Genomic DNA, 24,263 nt, shown 5'->3' with positions numbered 1-24,263 from the left:
AATTGTTATATTGTGTGAATGGTTGGAAATCTCTATCATGTTTGGTGGCTGGAGTGACTTTTCAACAAGTTTTTTGTGCAGCTCTCAATGGTTAGAATCCAAAGCACACAGAAATGACCACTTGCCTTTTAGATGATTAAAACCGCATCCTATCGCTGTTCTCAATTTGCAGACAGAAACTCCAAAGTGCTTTTGTTGTAGATTTGCTGTACTATTTTTACCCAAGGCCATCAAAATATGGCCATCAGGTATTGCAAAGGCTTTGTGTCTGTCTGTCTGGCTGTGCTCAGCATAAGTCTAGTCCTATTACTGCCAGAGTCTGCCAGAAATTCACAGGGAACATTCTTGGGACACAGACCTTGGGCAAGTTCAAAGACCTTTTTTAAGAGGTATTTTAAGAGGATGAATAGTCACATTCTGTTTCCTATTTTGTGTCATGAATGATACATATCATTTTTCTTGGGGGGTGACAGCCAGTCAGAGTAGAGCGGCACTGTGACATCACTGGCTGGTTTCTCTGGCGCTCCAAAGCCCCTTTGTTTCTGCGTAAACATAACATGTTTCTCCTATATTATGGAAAAGCTAGTGATAAATAAAGACTTCAAAAACTGAAAACGCTGTTTTTGTAATCTGTTAACACCTCTGGAATAATTTACAAGACATCTCGCGGATGTTCTCATGGTGACGTCACTGTCTGATCTAGTTACCTGCTAACTCCGCTTTGTTTCTGTATAAATGTAACATCTTTCTCATATATTATGTAAAAGCTAGAGGTAAATAAAGACTTCTGAAACTGAAAATGCTGGTTTTATAACCTGATAACACCTCTGGAGTGATTTACAAAACATCTTGCAGACATCAGCGTGCATGCGCATCACGCACGGTTAAAGCTAACTTCCACTCTTTTCAAAAGCTCATGTATGTGCGCACACACGCTTCCTTGCAGATTGACTGATTGAGTTTATTCTGCAACATCACTATAAACACTCAGAAGTGTTACACTGTGCTATCAGTGTGTTACACTGTGATATCAGTGTATCATTGTGTTATCAATGATACACTGATAACACAAAGTACAAGTATAAATGCTTATTTCCATTGTGGTACTTGTGAAATTATCACATGACAAAATACAGGAGCTTGACTAAACATGTACAAATTGTACACATGACAATTGGGTCTTAACAATTAAGGTAAATATCAATAAATGTATAATTACACACACACACACTTTTTCACGCCTGTCGATTGCGTCATTTGCTGGTAAGCAGCCTTTGTGTGAGGACGTGTGTTGTGCTCTCTGTGTTTTTTCATTGCAAGGAAAATGTCGGAACGACTGGAGCAGTACTGCATCAAATTTTGCCAGAAACTGGGTGAGAGCCAGGTGGAAACCATTCTGAAGATTCAGACGGATTTCGGTGACGATCCTATGGGCGTCACACAGATTAAGGAGCGGTACAACCGGTTTAAAGATGCCCACACAGCGGTGGAGAGCGAGCTGCACTCCGGTCGGCCATCAACATGCTGAAATGACCAGATCCTTTCCAAAGTGAACGCTGTGGTGATGCGGGACCGTCGTGTGACTATCCGAGAAATTGCGGAAGAGGTCGACATCAGCACTTTTTTGGCACATTCCACTGTGACAGAAGATTTGGCCATGAAAAAAGCGGCCGAAGCTGACGGCGGAGCAAAAGCACCTTCGTGTTGAAGTCTCACAGGACATGCTAGACTCCGAAAAATGATGCCCACCTCTTCCACAATTTCTCGGATAGTCACACGACTGAAAAGCCACGAAAGCCGTCTAAATCTAAATCTTCTTTCCACCTGGCTGGCGCCCAGTTTCTGGCAAAATTTGATGCAGTCGCTCTGCTGCAGTCGTTCTATCATTTTCCTTGCAATGAAAATCCGCCGAGAGCACTACACACGTCCTCACACAAAGGCTGCTTACCAGAAAATGATGCAATCAACAGGTGTGAAAAAGTTCACTCGTGCGCACGAAGGTTCAAGGTTGGCTCATGCAAACACATGTGATTCAAATCCATCAGGTTTTTGAAAAAAATAAAAAGGTCTGATACTTTTCTAATAGACCTCATATATATATAGACATATATATATATACAGTGAGGAAAATAAGTATTTGAACACCCTGCGATTTTGCAAGTTCTCCCATCCCACTTAGAAATCATGGAGGGGTCTGAAATTTTCATCTTAGGTGCATGTCCACTGTGAGGGACATAATCTAAAAAAAAAAAAAAATCAGGAAATCACAATGTATGATTTTTTTTATAATTTATTTATATGTTACTGCTGCAAATAAGTATTTGAACACCTGTGAAAATCAGTGTTAATATTTGGTACAGTAGCCTTTGTTTGCAATTACAGATGTCAAACGTTTCCTGTAGTTTTTCACCAGGTTTGCACACACTGCAGCAGGGATTTTGGTCCACTCCTCCACACAGATCTTCTCTAGATCTTTCAGGTTTGGAGTTTCAGCTCCCTCTAAAGATTTTCTATTGAGACAGGCCAGGCCACTCCAGGACCTTGAAATGCATCTTACAGAGCCCCTCCTTAGTTGCCCTGGCTGTGTGTTTTGGGTCATTGTCATGCTGGAAGACCCAGCCATGACTCATCTTCAATGCTCTTTCTGAGGGAAGGAAGTTGTTTGCCAAAATCTCACAATACATGACCCCATCCATCCTCCCTTCAATACGGTGCAGTCATCCTGTCCCCTTTGCAGAAGAGCACCCCCAGAGTATGATGTTTCCACCCCCATGCTTCACGGTTGGGATGGTTTTCTTGGGGTTGTTCTCATCTAAACATGGTAAGTGGAGTTGATTCCAAAAAGGTCTATTCTGGTCTCATCTGACCACATGACCTTCTCCCATGCCTTCCCTGGATCATCCAGATGGTCACTGGTGACCTTCAAATGGGCCTGGACATGTGCTGGCTTGAGCAGGAGGACCTTGCTGCCCTGCAGGATTATAAACCATGACAGCATCATGTGTTACTAATATAATCTTTGTGACTGTGGTCCCAGCACTCTTCAGGTCATTGACCAGGTCCTCCTGTGTAATTCTGAGCTTTCTCAGAATCATCCTTACCCCACAAAGTGAGATCTTGCATGGAATCTCAGACCGAGGGAGATTGACAGTCATCTTGTGTTTCTTCCACTTTCTAATCATCATAATAATCAAAACAGTTGTTGTCTTCTACCAAGCTGTTTGCCTGTTGTCCTGTAGTCCATCCCAGCCTTGTGCAGGTCTACAGTTTTGTCGCTGGTGTCCTTAGACAGCTCTTTGCTCTTGGCTATGGTGGACAGGTTGGAGTGTGATTGATTGAGTGTGTGAACAGGTGTCTTTTATACAGGTAACAAGTTCAAACAGGTGCAGTTAATACAGGTAAAGAGTGCAGAATAAGACGGCTTCTTAAAGAAAAATTAACAGGTCTGTGAGAGCCAGAATTCTTGCTGGTTGGTAGGGGATTAAATACTTATTTGCAGCAGTTAACATACAAATAAATTATTAAAAATCATACATTGTGATTTCTGGATTTTTTTTTTTTAGAGTCTGTCTCTGACAGTGGACATGCACCTAAGATGAAAATTTCAGACCCCTCCATGATTTATAAGCGGGAGAACTTGCAAAATCGCAGGATGTTCCAATACTTATTTTCCTCACTGTATATAAACATGAAACTTAAAATAAATTAAATAAATGATAAATGGACTGCATTTTTATAGCGCTTTTCCATCTGCATCAGACGCTCAAAGCGCTTTACAATTATGCCTCACATTCACCCCAATGTCTGGGTGCTGCCATACAAGGCGCTCACTACACACCGGGAGCAACACCTTGCCCAAGGGTCCTTAGTGATTTTCCCATCAGGCGGGCATTTGAACCGAGGATCTTCTGGTCTCAAACTCAACACCTTAACCACTAGACCATGACCTCCCCCAAAGTATATCCAAATATGAAAGCTGCTGATGGCGGTGTTGCACTCGTAGTCAGAACCGTTCACTTTTTTCGCCTTCATTAGTTTAACAGATGGTCAAGGTCATTAGCTGGTAAGCTTTCAGTCTGTGTTTTTTTCCGATGCTGTTTGCATATTTATGGAGTACGTTTATGTCCGACTTGGTTTTTCTCATTGTGTTTTTACCTTCCTGGTTTGTTACAAAAATACGCGTTCCGGTCCATTTGTCATGGTAACCGGTCCGGATATGGGAAAATATCCAACCCGTAATCAGCCAATCAGAGCACGTGTAGCATTGCAGCCATATAATAAATATATATAATATAGTTTGCACTGGGATACCAATTAAACAACTGCAAATTATAAAGGAGACAATGGTCATACCGCCAAGGGTATTTTAGCATTACGTTATATTTGAACTTAAGTACAGCAAATGAGGGAAGTCTTCCGATAGAAACACAAGACCGGCCTTTTTAACCACCTTCAACCACAACTTGCCGACACACTGGTATTCTTTCATCATGATCAGCACCTGGCTATTTGATGACTCCATCCATGAAAGTGTATTTATAGTCACAGGTAGCCTGCACATTTAATAGAGGTTATCCTTTCTGTTGTAGTACTCACTGGAATTGTTTGAAGAGTGTTTCATTACAAAGCATGTGCCAGCCACTGCTCCCAGGTACTGTGGCACGCCACATGCTGCGTAAAGTTTTTTTTTAACAAGGTCTGTAATGCCAGCCTCTGTCCCTGGCAGCATCATACAACTCATGCTCAACTTCACCAAACTGTCCCACCAGCCTGCAGTGCATCCAGGCCGTATCCAGAAACACTGTTCTCTATAACGTTGATAACGCTGGACAGAAGTATTGTGTGCAGTGGCCAATGCTTCTTGTACATTGTACAAAGTCATATTTGTACATGTACATATTTCTGAATATGCTTAAAAAGTAGACAACATGCACTTCTTGCATGGAAACACTTACCATTGTTGATCACTGTGTGTGTTCAATGCTGCATTGTGCCACTGTCACCACTGGCAGACTGTGTAACTGCAGAATTTAGCCAAAACTCTGTCTTCCATGTCCACACACAGAGAAGTTGACTGTATTTTCAGATTGATGTACTCTGGAAGTTGGAGATGTGAAACACATCAAATTAGACTAGATGTTAGGTCATGAGCAGGCGGTGGTGCAAGCTTGCTAGCTTCTGAAACGGATTGTTACCATATACTGCTTGAGTTGGGTCAGGAAGATCATCCAGTGTAAAACATGTGCCAGAAATACTGTTCTAGTGGATACATTGTTAAAACACTGGTGCCAACACAAAAGGTACATCTCTAAGTTAACTACCAGTGCACATTTGGACTGTTGTGAAAATGATACCAGTTGCTAATGAGACTTTGGCTTGTCCAATGTGTATTTTAACAAACAAAATGGAGTCATTCAGCTTGATTTTAAGAGGAGAGATGCAATTTCATGGAGTCATGGTGTCAGAAGTAATAGTGTGTTGGGTTTAATTACCTTGGGGTCTTGTTGGGTTACGTTGGTGCATGAGATTGATAGACTAAGATTGATTGGGACGGCATCTGATGGTTTACGGACTCTGCACCAGACAGTTGTGGTGAAGAAAGAGGTGAGCCAGAATGCAAGTATCTCAGTTTTCCAGTCGAATTATGGCCCTACCCTCACCTGTGATCATGAGTATTGGGTAATGACCAAAAGAACAACGTCATGAATACAAGTGTCAGAAATAAGGTTCCTCCATCAGGTATCTGGGCTTATACACAGGGACACAGTGAAAAACTTGAATATCCAGGAGGGGCTCAGAGCAGAGCCGCTCAACATCGAAAGGAGACCCTGTCTGGCTCCCTCTGGGGGTCTTTGACATAGCGGTACAAGCATATACACGTGGCGGTGGTCCCAGGGAAGACCCAGAACACACCGGAGGGATTATATTTCCCAGATGGAAATAGGAAATAGGAATAGGAATGCCTTGGGATCCCCCAGGAAGAGTTGGAGGACTTGGTCGATGTGGGTTGAGATGCTTGGTTTGCTGCCACCACGACCCAGACCCGGAAAGTGTCAGAAAATGAATGAATGTGGCGAAGCTGTGTAAGAAGGGAGAAGCCAAAGGCAATCACAAGTACAAGACTAAAGTAAAGAGCTAAACCACAGTTGTTTTTAATCCAGAAAACCTTTTTATTTTTGTTATGTAGACATATAGCCAGCCACAGATATAAAATCTATACATGACAAAAAAACTTTTATTTGTTTGCTAATCAGCAGGATGTCACCAAAAAATCCATGAAGATAATGTTCAGTGTTACACATGTGAATAGATATGGCACTCTGATAATATATGACCATGTTATGATGAAATTCTGCACAAATCCCAGTGAAGGGCATGAATGTGACATCACTGGCAGTTTAATATTGCAACAGCTTTTAAGGAAAAAAAAAAACTGGTTCCCCCTCGTCCCTCCCACACTCATGCAGATCATAAATGAACCTTCATATCCCATGTGATGTTGAGCATCTGAGCAGGTTATGACAGAGATGACTTGCTGAACATTTTTAACAATGGCAGCATCCTTACAATAGGAGCACGTGATGGAAATGTTCTCACTAACAGGTAATTGCGTACCAATTTTGCAGTGTGCCGCTCTGACTATGCCCTACTGGGTTTTCTGATCAGAAATGATGGAGCCAGCATACCAAAATGTTCAATATCAATAAACCATCTGCAACTGGATCTGTAAAACTTAACTGGTGGTTTTTGAGATGAGTGGAATCTAGAGCATTGTGATTTCTAAGGCTTCAAATACCAGCACTTTGCAGGAGAGGAAATGGGCCTTCAAAATATGAATAAAGACTTGACAGCATTGCAGCAGTAAAAGAAGTACATCACTTCTGACTTTTCACACTGAGCCGATTTCCTGCAAGTGATTATGCAGACAGCCAGTAACAACTGTGCACATTTTTATTTTTCAGTGACTTAAAATGAGAGCATGTTAACTTTGGATCAAACCTGTTCATTAAGTACTGATAATTAAGTTATTAATTATGAATTGTTACTAATGAACTTTCTGCAAGTTCCTGCCCCAATAATATCATGTGAAGTCCTTATGATCACAAATGAACACTTTCTAATATACGAGGTCTATTAGAAAAGTATCTGACCTTATTTTTTTCAAAAACCATATGGATTTGAATCACGTGTGATTACATCAGACATGCTTGAACCCTCGTGGGCATGCAAGAGTTTTTTCATGCCTGTCGGTTATGTCATTCGCCTGTGGGCAGTCTTTGAGTGAGGAGTCGCCCACCCTCTCGTCGTTTTTTTCATTGTTTAGGAATGGCTCTGAGACTGCTGCTTTGTTTGAGCAAAATTTTTTCAAAACTGTAAGGCACAACTGAGTGGACACCATTCGATAAATTCAGCTAGTTTTCTGTAAAAAATTTTAACGGGTGATGAGAGATTTTGGTCTGGTAGTGTCGCCGTAAGGACGGCCCACGGCGCCTGACGGCGATCTGCGCTTCGAGGCGGCAGCGTCTCGCCGTTTCAAGTTGAAAACTTCCACATTTCAGGCTCTGTTGACCCAGTAAGTCGTCAGAGAACAGAGAACTTTCAGAAGAAGTCGGCATGAGGAGTTTATTCGGACATTCCATTGTTAACGGACATTTTGTAATGAAAGAACGTGCGGGCAGAGTCGCATGTTGGGCCAGACCCGACCGCGGGGGGTCGCGACAGGAAAAACACCTCCGTTGGAAACCTTAACGGGCAAGTTGGAACATGCCCAAGCTGTTAACAATTTCTCAGTTACTCACTTGTTGAAAGCCATCAAAAGCCGCCTGAATTTTACAAATGGTTTTCAACACGGAGGTGTTTTTCCTGTCGCGGCGCACACAGATTCGCCGAGTCGTTTCCGTGATGTGCGTTTGTGCGCACGTCTTTCATTAAAAAATGTCCTTAAACAGTGGAATGTCCACATAAAGTCCTCATGCCGGCCTCTTCTGAATCTTCTCTGTTCTCTCACGACATCCTGGGTGAATTAAGCCTTAAATTAGGATGTTTTCAGGTCGAAACAGGTCGAAACAGGCCGGCGACGGCACCTGGAAGCGCAGCAGGACGTCCCGCTCTGTGGGAAGTTCCGACAGAAACACCCCATAATCTCTCATCAGCCGTTAAACTTTTCACCGAAAACCAGCTAAATTTCTCGAATAGTGTCCACTCGGATATTCCTCACAGGTCCAGAACAAATTTTGATAAAGCAACACGCGCCGTCTGGAGCAGCGTGTGAAACAAAGGAATTCAGCCGAGAGGGCGGCACCACATCTCACTCAAGGCCTGCCCACAGGGAAATGACGTCACCAACACGCGTGAAAAAACTCACGCATGCGCACGAGGGTTCAAGCATGATTGGTGGAATCGCCAGAGGTGTCAAGTAACGAAGTACAAATACTTCGTTACTGTACTTAAGTACACTTTTTAGGTATCTATACTTTACTCCATTACTTATTTTTCTGCCTACTTCTGACTTCTACTTATTACATTTTCACACAAGTATCTGTACTTTCTATTCCTTTCATTTTTAAAACAAACAGCCTCGTTACTCTTGGCTTCAGCGCCGGTGGATGTGCGCTGAGGCGTCAGCGCACATCCACAGGAAGCCCGAGGCGTCAGCGCAGTTCCACCGGCGCGGCTTCACCGAGGCCCGAGGTGCCAGCGCGGATTTATCTGAGCATGGGTCCGAAGAAGGCACTGACGGCGGAGGAGGTAGACGATGGACTTTTTGTCTGAGGACATCTCTGTTGTTAAAATGCAGCAGAAATCCATTATGGAGCTGGTGGAAGAAGTGAAGGCTCTCCGGATCCAGAATGCCGAGAAAGACCGGCGTCTGGTGCACCTGGATAACGGTGTTGCGGAGTTGGAACAGTACACAAGGATGAACGACGCTATTATTACAGGAATTCATATTAAACCTCGATCCTACGCACGGGCGGTTTCAGAAGACAGCGGAGGGGAGGCCAGCGAGCAGGAGGCCAGCTCAGTGGAACAACAAGTGGCTGACTTCCTGCAATCTAAAGGTATTCAAATGGACTGTAATAACATTGAAGCGTGCCACCCCCTGCCCAGGAGACAGGATGGAGACAAGCGAGCAGTTATAATGAGGTTTGTCAACAGAAAACATAAAATGGCATTGTTAAAACAGGGACGGAAACTCAAAGGAACAAACGTATTCATCAGTGAACATCTGACCAAAAGAAACGCAGACATCGCCAGGAAAGCTCGTTTCTTAAAAAAGCAGGGAAAAATTCAACAGACATGGACATCCAACTGCAAAATATTCATCAAACTGAACGGAACACCAGAACAAGCGAAGGTTATGGTAATCAGGAACATCGAGGATCTGGACAAATACGATCAATAAGGTATGAGGACACAAACACATCACAACACCATGACACAGACCAGAGGAACCTATTCATCTACTACATCATCTACATCTGGAGACAAGAAGGATATAACTCAAAGGATTGATGATCATGGAAAACTAGAACTGAGAACATTTAAATACACAGACCACAATGTACTGGACTTGGAGCACGATATAGACCCGGACAATAATTTCTTCTCAGATATTAATGACAGTTGTTGCTATTATACCGATGAACAGTTTAATCGGCTCATTAAAACGGATAGCAAATTATCAATAATCCATTTCAACAGCAGAAGTCTGTATGTAAACTTTAAGAACATTAAAGAATATTTAAGTCAATTTAAAAATTTTTTTAACATAATTGCTATATCAGAAACATGGATCAATGAAGATAAAGGAATGGATTTTGAACCAATCGAAGCAGTGGTTCGCAGATTGAAGCAATGCTTCGACCTATTGTTTCGTTTATTCTTTCTTTCTTTCGCTTAATTTTCCCCCGCTAAAACCCTAAAGAGCATACTTCTGTGAGTATTATTTACCTATTCTATGTTAAACCAACCTGTTATGGTCTTCTGAAACAGTTGATAGATGTATTTTATAACTTAAAAACGGGAGCGACGCTAACGCGTTAGCATGTCTATGGCATTTTCAATGTTAAAAGTTAGCATTAAGCTGTTGCAGCTCTCATCACGTTCGGGTGCATTTGTTTTTAAATTGTAATATTTCTTAAATTTATTTTTGTTTATATATTAATAATCTAATGATAATTATATACAATTTCAGAGAAAGAGACAAAAAGAACCCGAATAGAAACACAACAGAAAATAAAATATAAAGCAACCAACAATGAACATACATACATACATACATACATACATACATACAGAAATAAATAAGTGTTTCCTGTCTTATTTAAGTTTAATGACAGTTTGTTTCGGTCAAACCATATTGTCAATGTGTTAATTTCTTCAGTGATTTCCTCCAGAACTATCTGCCAAACTAGAAAACTGCTGCATCCTAGTAAGAGCAGAATACTACTGAAATGAATCTGAATAAGTTATTTTTTTCTCACTAAATGGATGCAGCACTCACTGCAGTTTATTGTCTGGAATAGTCCCAGATTGCATTTCAGAGCTTCTAGAATTGAAACATTTTCGTGCAGGTGGTGTTGGGGAGTAATTTTGGGTTTTGGGTCTTGGGCCACATGTAGAACGAATCAGTTTTTAAATTAAGCTTTCAATTCATATAGTGGCATCTACCTTTTTTTTTTTTTAAGGTTACTTTATACTTTTATACTTTAAGTAGGTTTTGGAGCACATACTTTTTCACTTTTACTTGAGTAAAGAGGTCAAGTTGATACTTCAACTTTTACCAGAGTGTTTTTAAACTGCAGTATCTATACTTCTACTTAAGTAACAATTGTGTGTACTTTTGACACCACTGGGAATCGCACGTCATTCAAATCCATATAGTTAAAAAAAAAATAAAAAGGTCGGGTTTATTGTCTAATAGACCTCGTATTATTCCAAGGGGAGCATTATATGGTGATGTGCATTCCACTTTACAAGTCACTATTGGAATAAAACTTCATCCTTGACCCAAATTAAATAAGCATACCAAATGGTAAATGTCTGCTTTCCCCAGTTTTTCTGTGATTGAAGCCATACACATGCATGCATATGTATGCACACACACACACACACACAGAGGCCACTTGGCTATTGTAATATGGATATATATATATATATATATATATATATATATATATATATATATATATATATATATATATATATATATATATATGAAGAGCTCTTTTCCAAAACGCTTTAAATCCATTTTGATTGTTTTGAGAAAAATTACTTTTATTTATCCAGATCAACAAATTTTGCAAATATTTAGTTTGTCCTGTTGTAATAGATGGTTGGTTCTGGCTGAACATTTTCAACAATAATTGACAAATCTAACAACAATGTTATTGTTTATAATCCAAAGTTTATTTTATTTTTTTTCCAAAATGCTATAAATCCACTCATTCTTTTTTCAAAATGCAATAAATCTGTCCATTTTTTTCAGTCTTTCTGATTTTAAAACAAGAGAACATGTTGTAGATATCAGGAAATTTCATCAAACAATTTGTAATAAAAGCAATAATAAAGTAACACTTCATAACATTCATTCCCACATGCTTAATCTTACGTTTTTAGACTATCCACCATGGAAAACAACTAACTAAACAGTCAGTTCATTTTTTTAAATGCAATCCATTCAATGTGCAACCCTAAATAGCATAACAAAACCACAATTTAAAAACAATAATCATTGATAAGAATACATTCAGTAGTCAGTTAAGTGGTGAACCTGTATGTGTGTGTGCGGCATCCTGAGAGAGGTAAGGGGGATGTCTGACACCTCTCAAGTGTGTGTGTGTGTTAAATAACAATAATCAATATTGATACAAAATACATTCAGTAGTGTGTTGAACCTGTAATGCCAAACTGTTATGAACTTTGCTAAAAAAAATACATTCAGTAGAGTTATTCAAGTTATTCAGTAAAGTGCTGAACCTGTAACGCCAAACTATTATGAACTTTGATAAAAAAAAATACATTCAGTAGTCGAGTTATTCAAGTTATTCAGTAAAATGCTGAACCTAAGAAAAGTAGCAACTTTACCTGCTACATAAAACAAAAATTAACACACAGAAATTACTTTAGTGCTCAATATTAAATTAATTCTTACATCTTGAACCTACTGAAGTGCCACCTAAATAGCATGACAAAAACACCATTTAAAAACAACAATCATTGATAATACTCGTACATTCAGTAGTAAGTTTAGTGTTGAACCTGTACGTATTTGTTTGTGTGCTCGCCATCCTGAGAGAGGTTAGGGTAAGTTGTATGTTTGACAACTCTGCTAGACCACAGGTGTGTGTGTGTTATTCTGAGAGAGGTAAGAGGGATGATTTTACAACTTTGCCAGACCAAAAATTGAGTGGGATTGTTTGTGTGTGCACCATCCTCAGAGGGGTAAGGAGGATGTCTGACAAGTCTGACAGACCATTGTGTGTGTGTGTGTGTGTGTTTCTGCGTTTACTGTGCATCCTCATCATGTTGTGTGTGGGCCGCCAGAAGAGGAGGTACTGCTGGCCCACCACCAGTGGGCGCTCTGCCTGAAGTGCGGGCTTCAGGCACGAGAGGGCGCTGCCGCCATGGACACAGCCGGGGGTGACAGCTGTCGCTCATTACCTCTTGACAGCTGTCACCCATCTACTCAACATCATCTCACTCCATAAAGACCAGACGTCATCTCCACCTCGTTGCCGAGATGAGAGATTGGCCCCAACCAACCAACAAGCCGTAGGAAGCTGCAACAGTTCCTCGGTTTCACTAATTTCTATAGGAGGTTCATTAAGGGCTACAGTCAGGTAGTTAGCCCCCTGACAGCCCTGACCTCTCCAAAAGTCCCCTTCACCTGGTCGGATCGGTGCGAAGCCGCGTTCAAGGAGTTGAAACGACGGTTCTCTACTGCACCAGTTTTGGTGCAGACCGACCCTAGCCGCCACTTCATGGTTGAAGTGGACGCCTCTGACTCAGGGATAGGAGCCGTGCTGTCCCAGAGCGGAGAGACCGATAAGGTTCTTCACCCGTGTGCCTACTTTTCACGCAGGTTGACCCCGGCTGAACGGAACTATGACGTCGGCAATCGAGAACTCCTTGCGGTGAAAGAGGCTCTTGAGGAGTGGAGACACCTGTTGGAGGGAGCGTCTGTGCCGTTCACGGTTTTCACTGACCATCGGAACCTGGAGTATATCAGGACCGCCAAGCGGCTGAACCCCAGGCAAGCCCGCTGGTCACTGTTCTTCGGGTGTTTTGACTTCCGGATCACCTATCGCCCCGGGACCAAGAACCAGAGGTCGGATGCCTTGTCCCGGGTACACGAAGAGGAGGTCAAAACTGCACTGTCGGATCCTCCGGAGCCCATCCTGCCTGAGTCCACTATCGTGGCCACCCTCACCTGGGACGTGGAGAAGACCGTCCGGGAGGCCCTGGCACGGAGCCCGGACCCAGGAACAGGTCCGAAGAACCGTCTGTACGTCCCACCAGAGGCCAGAGCTGCAGTCTTGGACTTCTGTCACGGTTCCAAGCTCTCCTGTCATCCAGGGGTGCGAAGGACCGTGGCAGTTGTCCGGCAGCGCTTCTGGTGGGCGTCTATGGAGGCAGACGTCCGGGAATATATCCAGGCCTGCACCACCTGTGCCAGGGGCAAGGCAGTACATACGAAGGCCCAAGGACTCCTCCAGCCGCTGCCGGTGCCTCATCGCCCCTGGTCCCACATCGGCCTGGATTTTGTCACGGGCCTCCCGCCGTCCCAGGGCAACACCACCATCTTCATGATAGTGGACCGTTTCTCCAAGGCGGCCCACTTCGTGGCCCTCCCGAAGCTCCCAACAGCCCAGGAGACAGCAGACCTCCTGGTCCACCACGTTGTCCGTCTGCATGGGATACCCTCCGACATCGTCTCAGATCGTGGTCCCCAGTTCTCCTCACACGTCTGGAGGAGCTTCTGCAGGGAACTGGGGGCCACCGTGAGCCTCTCGTCCGGGTACCATCCACAGACGAACGGACAGGCAGAGCGGGTCAACCAGGAACTGGAACAGGCCCTCCGCTGCGTCACATCCGCGCACCCGACGGCCTGGAGTAACCATCTGGCCTAGATCGAGTATGCGCATAACAGCCAGGTGTCTTCGGCCACCGGCCTCTCCCCATTTGAGGTGTGTTTGGGGTATCAGCCCCCGTTGTTTCCCGTGGTGGAGGGAGAGGTCGGTGTGCCCTCGGTCCAGGCCCACCTGCGGAAGTGCCGTCGGGTGTGGCGCTCCGCCCGCTCTGCCTTGTTGAAGGCCCGGACGAGGGCGAAGACCCATGCAGACCGCCGGCGATCCCCGGCCCCTGCTTACCAGCCCGGGCAGGAGGTGTGGCTTTCCACGAAGGACATCCCCCTCCAGGTGGACTCCCCGAAACTTCAGGACAGGTACATTGGCCCCTTCAAGATCCTCAAAGTCCTCAGTCCTGCCGCAGTGAAGCTCCAACTCCCGGCTTCACTGCGGATCCATCCGGTTTTCCACGTGTCACGTATCAAACCTCATCACACCTCACCCCTCTGTGCTCCCGGACCGGCGCCCCCTCCTGCTCGGATCATCGACGGGGGGCCGGCTTGGACGGTGCGCCAGCTCCTGGACGTCCGTCGGATGGGTCGGGGGTTCCAGTACTTGGTGGACTGGGAGGGGTATGGACCCGAAGAACGCTCCTGGGTGAAGAGGAGCTTCATCCTGGATCCGGCCCTCCTGGCCGACTTCTACCGTCGACACCCCAACAAGCCGGGTCGGGCGGGAGGGTCCTGTTGTGTGTGGGCCGCCAGAAGAGGAGGTACTGCTGGCCCACCACCAGTGGGCGCTCTGCCTGAAGTGCGGGCTTCAGGCACGAGAGGGCGCTGCCGCCATGGACACAGCCGGGGGTGACAGCTGTCGCTCATTACCTCTTGACAGCTGTCACCCATCTACTCAACATCATCTCACTCCATAAAGACCAGACGTCATCTCCACCTCGTTGCCGAGATATCATACTTCATTGGAGGTAATATCCTCAGCCTTTTGTAAATCTGTTTATGGTGAGTGTTTGCAGGAGAACCGGTCGTTTTTGAGGAGGCTGTGCAAGACGGCGCTCCTTTTCAGCTGAGACCGCTGCAACGCGCTGAGTGAGAGCAGTACCAGATCCGACAGTCGGGGACGGTGATCACCTGGGAATTCGGGACTTGGCGGCTCCAGTATTCACCAGGTTCTGGGGCGGCGGAAATCATGTGGTTCCGGCTCTCCTCAGGACAGACGTCTTCTATCCTCGAGCCTGCCCACACGTCACCTTTGTGTATTGACTGTTGTGATATTCTGAGATTGTCTGTATGTTCGTTGTGCACATTCACAACATTAAATTGTTATATTTTGGCTCATCTATTGACCGTTCATTTGCGCCCCCTGTTGTGGGTCCGTGTCACTACACTTTCCCAACACATCACTCTGGTATGCATTTTTATTCACCTCAGATAATGCCTCATTATAAAAAGCCCTCACTCCATCACACACACCTATTGCTTCCAGAAGTGCCAGCGCATCATGCTTCTTTGAGACTTTCACTGTGGACTGCTTTGGAAGTATGGCAGGTTTCAGGTCAGCCCACCGCTTGCCCCGTTTCAACACACTGTGAAAACAGTACTCCCCGTTGTACACTGTCTTGAAGCCAACCTTCTTGGTGCTCAAGTCAAGCATGCGTGCATCACTGATCTTAAAGCTTCTCTGAGCCTTCACACATTCTTTTGTGGCTGACCTATAATCAAATGCCTTCCAGTCTGTGCCATAAATGTAAACATTGCCAAACTGCTGCAAGAGAGTATGATATTCTTGTGGTAGCAGAATTGAGTCAATTTTCCTGATCTTCTGTTCAATCCTACCAAATATATATATATATATATATTTCTTTGGTTTCCTTTTTTTTCCTTTCGGTAAGCCAGTTCATTCTGCAGCTCATTCCACCACTTGCTTTTCTTTTTGGTTATTTGTCTATTGTTTTATTGTTAGTTGTCATCAGAATCAGACCTTGTATTGGTTTTCACGTATTGTATGTTCCGGGATTGGGTTTCCAGTATCCATCATCCGTTTGTTTTTTCACCAGTTGCTTTTATGGGTTAGTTGGTTTTCTTTGGCTAAGTTTTTGTTTCCCCAGTGACCTTGGGTTCTGGACCATTTTCCCAATTGTTGGTGCCCTCCAGCTGTTCCCCCGTCCCCTCACCCATGGTCAGCTTGGGCTGTGAATCTCGTTGTGTTCTGGGTGGGATTTCTGTTGGCCGTCAGTGTCTGCCCTTTGGAGGCTCCTGTCGTAGTTTTGTACTCATGTCAGCTTCCTTGATCTGAACATTGGTGTTTATATTCTTGTCATGCTCTTGTTGTCGTTGGTTTTGTTTTCTGTTCATGATTAATTTATTGTGGTCCTCTGTTAGTGATTTTGTAGTTTCTGGTTTTGTTTCGTTTACCTTCTATGTTTTTATAACCTGATTATGTTCCGTAAGTTATTTATTGCATTCTGTGTTCATCATTTATTTTGTTTTGTTCTTCATTGCATTATGCTGTAGTCTCTGGTTTTGTATTTCTGTTCAATTTCATTTTTTAAAATTTATTTTCATTTATATAGCGCCAAATCACAACAACGTTGCCTCAAGGCGCATCACACAAGTAAGGTCTAACCTTACCAACCCCCAGAGCAATCACACAGGTGACAGTGGTAAGGAAAAACTCCCTCTGATGATTTGAGGAAGAAACCTCAAGCAGACCAGACTCAAAGGGGTGACCCTCTGCTTGGGCCATGCCACCGACACAATTCACAAAACGAATATACAGGAAATGTTGCTGGTGGACAGGAGGGTTGCAGAAACAGACACCACACCCATCTCTGGATAGAGCCACACCTCAAATAGAGATAAAAAAAAAATGATCAGGCATCAGAAAGACAGCAAATACAGTATAATTTGTCAGCATTAAGCAACAAGAAGAACAAAACAAATACTAATGCTGCGTTTACACATAATGATGGCAGGTCACTAATGTCACAAAGTAAACATTCTTGGTCGCTGATCACAAATGTGATGATTCAGGGCCGAGGCGTCAGGTGTTCTCACGAACTGCTGCAACCTGTTACCACGCGTTACAATTAATGGCACGTGTTGCTGGAGAATTATCAGGAACCATTACGTAGGGTCAAGATTAATGTTCCACATTGTTGCGTGCTATTGCGCGTAACAGCGCATTGTTACGTTCTGCCACGTTGTGAATGAGGCGAAATGTCTCCACACACACACACCCCCATATTTATCCCACCGTCAGTTGCTGAACAATTCAGATCGCTCCAGTTTGCTCCTCAAAATCCACAGCAGAAGAACTTTGTGACTGCATGCTTAGTTGGGCTCTGTGCCATGGAGTGGTGCAGAGAGGAGGAGGAGATGGAGAGAGCCAGATGTGTGGCTCCCAAACATCATGCACAACAGCAGCAGCAGGTGGAACACCTGCAGGAGCACGCTGAGGAACATTGGAACAAGACTTTTAGCTGACTTGGCGTCACTGTCCTTCTTCACATATTGCAGCAATGAAACTGAATGCGTTGCAGCAAGGGTTTAATTGTGCACACGTCAGAGAAGAACACTGTCACGCTGTATTAAGGATCACCACAAATCAAGACGAATCAACACGCTCAGTTGCGACCTCCACGACATGAGACGAAATGAGGGTGGTGCATGACATTTGTGAAAGCTAAACACATGCTCCACAAAAATCACGAATATCACACACCAACACGCATTATTAAGAACCCTATTCAGATGTGTTAAGTCACGTTAAGAATGTCAGGAATGTGCCAAGAATGATGCAAATATGACATTTATAACGCGTCTTGCCAATGTTTAAATGCAGCATAAGGTGATCGTCGGCCACTAGCCCTAAGCTTCACTAAAAGACCCAGGATTTAGATAAAGTTGAGGCCGTGGCCCAGTCCATTTCCTAATAAAATTAATTTAAAAGAGTAAAAAGCATAGCTATGCCACTATGCTAGCCATACGAAAGGGAAAATAAGTGCGTCTTTAGTCTGTACTTGAAAGTCTCAATTCAATTTTCAATTTATTTTCATTTATATAGCGCCAAATCACAATAGAGTTGCCTCAAGGCGCTTCACACAAGTAAGGTCTAACCTTACTAACCCCCAGAGCCACAGTGGTAAGGAAAAACTCTCTCTGAGGAAGAAACCTCAAGCAGACCAGACTCAAAGGGGTGACCCTCTGCTTGGGCCATCCTACAGACACAAATTATAGAACAATTCACAAAACGAATATACAAGAAATGCTGTTGGTGCACAGGACAGGGGGGTTTCCAGCTCAAATACCACACCCATCTCTGGATAGAGCTGCACCTTAAACAGAGAGAAAAAACAGAATCAGGGATCAGAAAGTCAAGAAATACTATATAATTTGCCAGCATTAAACAACAAGAAAAACAGGATACTAAGGTGAGTGCTGGCCACTAGCCCTAAGCTTCACTAAAAGACCCAGAATTTAGGTAGACTTGAGGCGGCAGCACGCTCCGTTTCCTAATAAAATGAATTAAAAGAATAGAGAGCGCAGAACTATACTATACCAGTATGGTAGCTATACAAAAGGGAAAATAAGTGCGTCCTATGTCTGGACTTGAAAATCTCCACAGAATCTTTCTGTTTTATTGATCATTCCACAGAACAGGGGCACGATAAAACAAAGCTCTATGACCCGCAGACTTCTTATTCACCCTTGGGACACAAAGTAGTCCTGCACCCTTAGAACGCAAAGCCCGGGTCGGTATGTAAGGTTTAATGAGGTCATCTAAGTAGGGAGGTGCCAGTCCATAAACAATTTTATAGACTAGTAGCAGAACCTTAAAATCTGATCTCACTGGGACAGGAAGCCAGTGAAGGGATGCCAAAATGGGTATAATGTGGTCGAACTTTCTGCTTTGTGTCAAATGTCTGGCAGCAACATTTTGAATCAATTGGAGACCCCTAATGCTGGACTGCGGTAAACCAGAAAATAGAACATTACAGTAGTCCAATCTAGAAGAGATAAACACATGGATCAGGGTCTCAGCATCAGCCATAGACACGATGGGACGAATCTTCACTATATTTCGCAGGTGGAAGAAAGCAGTCCTCGTAATATTTCTAATGTGGATTTCGAAGGACAACGTAGGATCAAAAGTTACCCCAAGGTTCCTCACTTTGTCAGTGTCATGTATGACACACAAGCCTGGGCTAAGCGTTCACTGGTCAAATTACAAATACAGTTTTAAAGAAGAATCTGCAAAAGAGAAAAGAACCTGATGAGTTTTTGCAACTGTAGATACCAAAATTGTAAAATTATTCTTTTGATATTATAAATATTTGAAACCAATGAGTGTTTTTGTGTTCACCCTGTATATTAAACCTTTTTTTCTTACACCAGTCTGTTTGAGAGAGTTTGCATTTGTGTCCTGCTCTGCTTGAGCCACGCCTGCGCCCAGCTTGACACATATATACACACACACACACACACACACACACACACACACACACACACACACACACACACACACACACACACACCACACACACACACACACACACACACACAGAGAGAGAGAGAGAGAGACAGTTAGATATTTTCTTTTTATGCAATATCAAACAGTTGAATTTCTTTTTTAAAAATTGCACCACATCTTCAATAAGGTTTCAGAGAGGTCTCCTTGTATGTCTTGAATGTCTGTCCTCCTGCATTTCTATCTGTGTTGAAGCTCTTTTTTTCTGTGGAAATAAAACCCTTTCAAATGATACTATTTTAAGATGTTAAGATGTTTGCACAGTCCCTTTTGAAGAGAAGATTTAGAACATTGTTGCAGAAATTTGGCTTCATTGTGTAACCGGAATTAAAACCTATGTCCTCAGCATTGTGTTTATTTGGAAAATTGTTTCTTGGGACTTCAGCACCAGGCTAACAAAACAAGTTACAATATTGAGCTGTGCCAGATTTTAAATCAATGTTCACATTGTGTTTTGTAGCTTGAAGCTGCTCTCCACAATCCTGTTCATTGTGCATTGTTGGGCTTCTCTGCAGCAAGCACCTGCTTACCACAAGGCTACCTCTGGGTAAGTACTGTGTTGTTGATGCACGTGCATGCACCTGTGCGCACGCACGCACACACACACACACACACACACACACACAATGCTAATGAACTAAAACCTATGACAGGGTATAATAATGTGCATTTCACCTTTGTGGATGAGTTTAGCTTTAAACATAATTACCATGGCCATTCAAATGTCATTTCTCCATTCTGCTCCCATTCAGTAAAAAGATGAATAAAAGGCTCTGGAGGCTAAACCATGGGCCATTTTTCTCTGTTAAAAATGCCACAAGGAAATGAAATTAATAGAATATAAAGACTAGCACTCGGTAATTGGTGCTGAGGCTTTTGCGATGAGTGGAGAAAAATGTGCCACCAGACTATCACATCACAAGCCCTGGACTTGTGGGAATTTAGTTGGATCTAGAATTAAGGGTGTAAAACATGTTTAATCTTTAAGTTTCAATTTTGTTCTTCTTTTCCTTTTCATTTTTTAAGGTGGGCAATTTATCCCAAAATCCTTTTGAGCCTAAGAGATAGCTAAAACAAGTGTGGTCTCTGTAAGATGTGGAGAAAAGGCCTCTCTCTGGAGTTAATTGCTTTTGCAGTTCTTCTTTAAAGAGACTCTAAAAGAAATGTAGTGATGGTGACATTAGAGGTGCAGGAATGGCACTGTTTCAATGAACCTGTGTTGCATTGACCTTCAAGTTCGGTTCCTCTGCTCACGTTACTCATGACTTTGAGCATCGTCACATCAGAGGATGTGTACCACACCTGAGCATGTTTGACCTCTCAAAGTCCAGTTTGTTTGACTTGTATGAGTGCTCTGTATTGTGCCGTGTCTGGGCCTACTTGTAGATGGGGTCTGGAGTACAGTTCATTTGGACTTTTGTGAGGTACACATGTTAAGCGTGATGGTTAACTGCACCTGAGCACAGATCCCGAATTTAACATCACTGACGTAACTGTTCCATATAACACTTAAGACTAATTATTATTTCCACTTGGATAATTCAGACTTCATTTAATTCCAGAACATTTTGGTTAAGAATTCATTTGGTTTCTCATCTTGTTTATAAACTTGAGTTGTTGTCAGCAAGCAATGCCGGAAGATACGTTATCCTCATCTGCTCCCGCCACAAAAACATTGTCACGTGAACAGGGTGGAGCCCACAATTGAATGAATTTTTTACTGAAATTTCATATCCTGATAGGCAAGAACTGATTCAATTGTCAAAGGTCAAAGTCAGGAAAAATCTTGGAAAACTGGTAAAATCTCAATCTTTAACATTGAACGAATAAAACATGGAGGACCGTTCAGAGCGCCACAGCAGCACGTCTGAGTCTGACGTGCTGCTGCTGCGCCTACATCATTTCAAAGCGTCAGTAGCGATTCACTGATTATCACCTCGTTTCTGCTTAAAACTAACTTTAGATATGATTTAAGAGGTTTTAATTTGTCATCTGATGGTTAATAATCACATTATTCCCTTTGATCGCTTTCGGTGTAGTGAGTCAGACTCAGACGTGCTGCTTTGGTCTAAAATGATGCATGCGCAGTGAAGGCAGGGTGCACCAGTTTTTAGGGTCAGCGACGCTGGATCTGATCCAGACTGTGGATTTTTTGGACATTTGAATTTAATATTGAAAAGCCCACTTGGTGAACATTTTGCATTATATCTCAATCATAAGTGCCTCAATCACTCATTTGTGACATTGAGGTGCAAACTGACACTCTCAATGAAAAGACTAAGTTTGATCTGCATCTGCTCTGTATTGTGGATTTAGTGGATATTTGATTTTAACATTGAAAACCCTTTGATCTATATTTTATATTATATTTTAGCTTATGGAAAGTCACTTCTAACAGGACTTTGACTTTTTTTCCAATTTTTTTTCCAAGGTAAAAATTTGTGGAATTGGAAATTAGTGTTGGTGGTGGTTTGCACTCCACGTGCATGGTGCTCTAGTTTAATGTTGCTCCATTTTTGTTTGCTTTGAATCTCTGCAACAGAAAAAAAGTTATCCCTTAGCAACTGTGTCTGCATGAATAGATATTTGTCTCTTCGTTATGAAGGCAGAATCTGCAAACTTGCATTGACAGATGGATTCAGTTTGCCAAGACACATCCAGTGCTAATTACTGCCAGTCCTCGTCAATCATATCATCACTTAAATAGAACTTTTCAGCAATATGAAGTTGCCTAATAGGTCTCACCATGTAGCACACTATGCTAATATTGAACAGGGCTGTGGATTCTGTGGATTTCATCATGGGGAGTAGGGGGAGTGTTAGTGTTTTTACTCTGTAATCGTGATCATCACTGAGTTTTTAAAATGTCTATCGCAAAGTGTTCTTTTTTTACAATTTTGTGCAAGTTTTATAGGTCCGTGGCGGCCCGCGGACACTCATCTGTGTGTTACAGATACAGATCAGTGTCCTCGGATCCGCGGAGTTTCGAGGAGAAAAATCTTTGGGGCCATTATTGTAGCCAAAGTATTTGCAAATGCGTATCGTAATCTGTGTGTGCGTATGTTGATCTGTGTGTGTGTAAACAGATCCACAAATATGTATAGTAATCTGCATGTGCCCAAAAATATTTGCAAATGTGTATAGTAATTGTGTGCGTATTTTGATCTGTGCGTGTGTATCCGCGTGTATGTGAAAATCAGGCCACTCGATTGGATGTGTTCTTACACGTGACTTTTGCTACAGTGCTGCCGCATTAGATTTGTAAATGCGTGCCGCGATTTGTGTGTGGGTGTAGAGACTTGTCTGTGTGCCTCCACCAGGGGGCTCCACCACCAATGACATTGCTCATCGCTGTCGTTTTAACCCTGGCTGGTCCCTCGAAGAGATCAAAATACACATTTGCAAATACTTTTCCTACAATAATGGCCTCATAAATGTCCAAAAGACAAATGTTGGGCTGGAAAAGACAAGACCATTTTCCAAGTAAACGATGCAGCAATGTGTCATTTATGCTGGACACACAGCATAAAAAACACACAACTTTGTTTCTGCCGCTGAGACCATCCACCAATCACAGACGGGGACTCACACAGTTTAATTTGCATGCAGTATCTATAAATGAACGGTTATCGGAGCCAAAACCTCATTCGTTTCATCAAATGCAGAATGCGTTACAATTGCAAATACCTTTGCTACAGTAATGGCCCTATAGCCGTTAAATATCATTGATTGATTGAGTTTATTTTGTAAAAGCAAAATAAACAGACAGATTAACACTAACTCTGTACATATATGCAATTTGCATTTAACAAAATGAATGAGGTTTTGGCTCCAATAACACTGGCCTACAGCCAAAATGCTTCTGAAATAAAGATGGTCAAACTTTACTCATTTTGGGCCATGGAGAATGAAAATGTTGTTTGAAATTGATTAGCTATAGTTTAAAGAAATGCTACTACTGTGGTACTAAGGATTAATATATAACCCTTTTGCTGATTTTTAAAGTGTTACATTATGATTTTTCATGAAAACGCTACTGTTAACACCATATAATTATGTAGACACAAAATGTAAAACCTTGTATATCTTAGAAACAGTAGCCGTTTAGCTATTGTTATTGTCATATTTGAATTCAACACGCCAAAATCCATAATAAATAGCACATTTTTTTTCTGAAGCAGACAAGTTCTAAATATTTGTAGACCAGTGTAACAACTCATTTATTGATACTGCATGCAAATTAAACTGTCCCCGTCTGTGATTGGTGGATGGTCTCGGGTGGAAACAAAGCTGTGTGTCGTTTTATGCTGTGTGTCCAGCATAAACAACACACTGTTGTATCGTTGACTTGGAAAATTGTCTTGTCTTTTCAAGCCCAACATTTGTCTTTTGGACATTTATGGGGCCATTATTGTAGGAAAATCATTTGCAAATGTGTATTTTGATCTCTTCAAAGGACCAGCCAGGCTTAAAACGACAGCAATGAGCGGTCATTGGTGGTGGAGCCCCCTGGTGGAGGCACACAAACTGTTGCTGGTTGCTGTGGCGACACTGTGTGGCTCCTGTGTGAAACTTCAGCTAAATGTAGCATGTGGACATCGCAAACCTTTAGAGCTCTAAAGTTTTTAAAAGAAGAACTGTGCAGCATGTCTG

General features: G+C 42.8%; 1 protein-coding gene and 1 long non-coding RNA gene across 2 annotated transcripts in view; one reads left to right on the top strand and one right to left on the bottom strand.

The window, feature by feature from the left end:
* arhgef10la (Rho guanine nucleotide exchange factor (GEF) 10-like a) overlaps positions 1–24,263 on the top strand; it is a 468,560-nt gene that overhangs the window by 341,188 nt on the left and 103,109 nt on the right. Inside the window, 1 exon segment of the mRNA XM_034165874.1 lies at positions 20,071–20,157. Within this exon segment, the coding sequence (XP_034021765.1) occupies positions 20,071–20,157 (87 nt within the window).
* The window catches only part of LOC117506371, a 249,825-nt gene that overhangs the window by 157,602 nt on the left and 67,960 nt on the right, over positions 1–24,263 (bottom strand). The gene's annotated exons all lie outside the window — the stretch shown is intronic.

This window comes from Thalassophryne amazonica, chromosome 3 (assembly GCF_902500255.1).
Source record: "Thalassophryne amazonica chromosome 3, fThaAma1.1, whole genome shotgun sequence".
In the NCBI taxonomy this organism is placed as follows: domain Eukaryota; kingdom Metazoa; phylum Chordata; class Actinopteri; order Batrachoidiformes; family Batrachoididae; genus Thalassophryne; species Thalassophryne amazonica.
The sequence above is the reverse complement of the archived record's forward strand: the minus strand, read 5'-3'. Positions and strand labels throughout refer to the sequence as shown.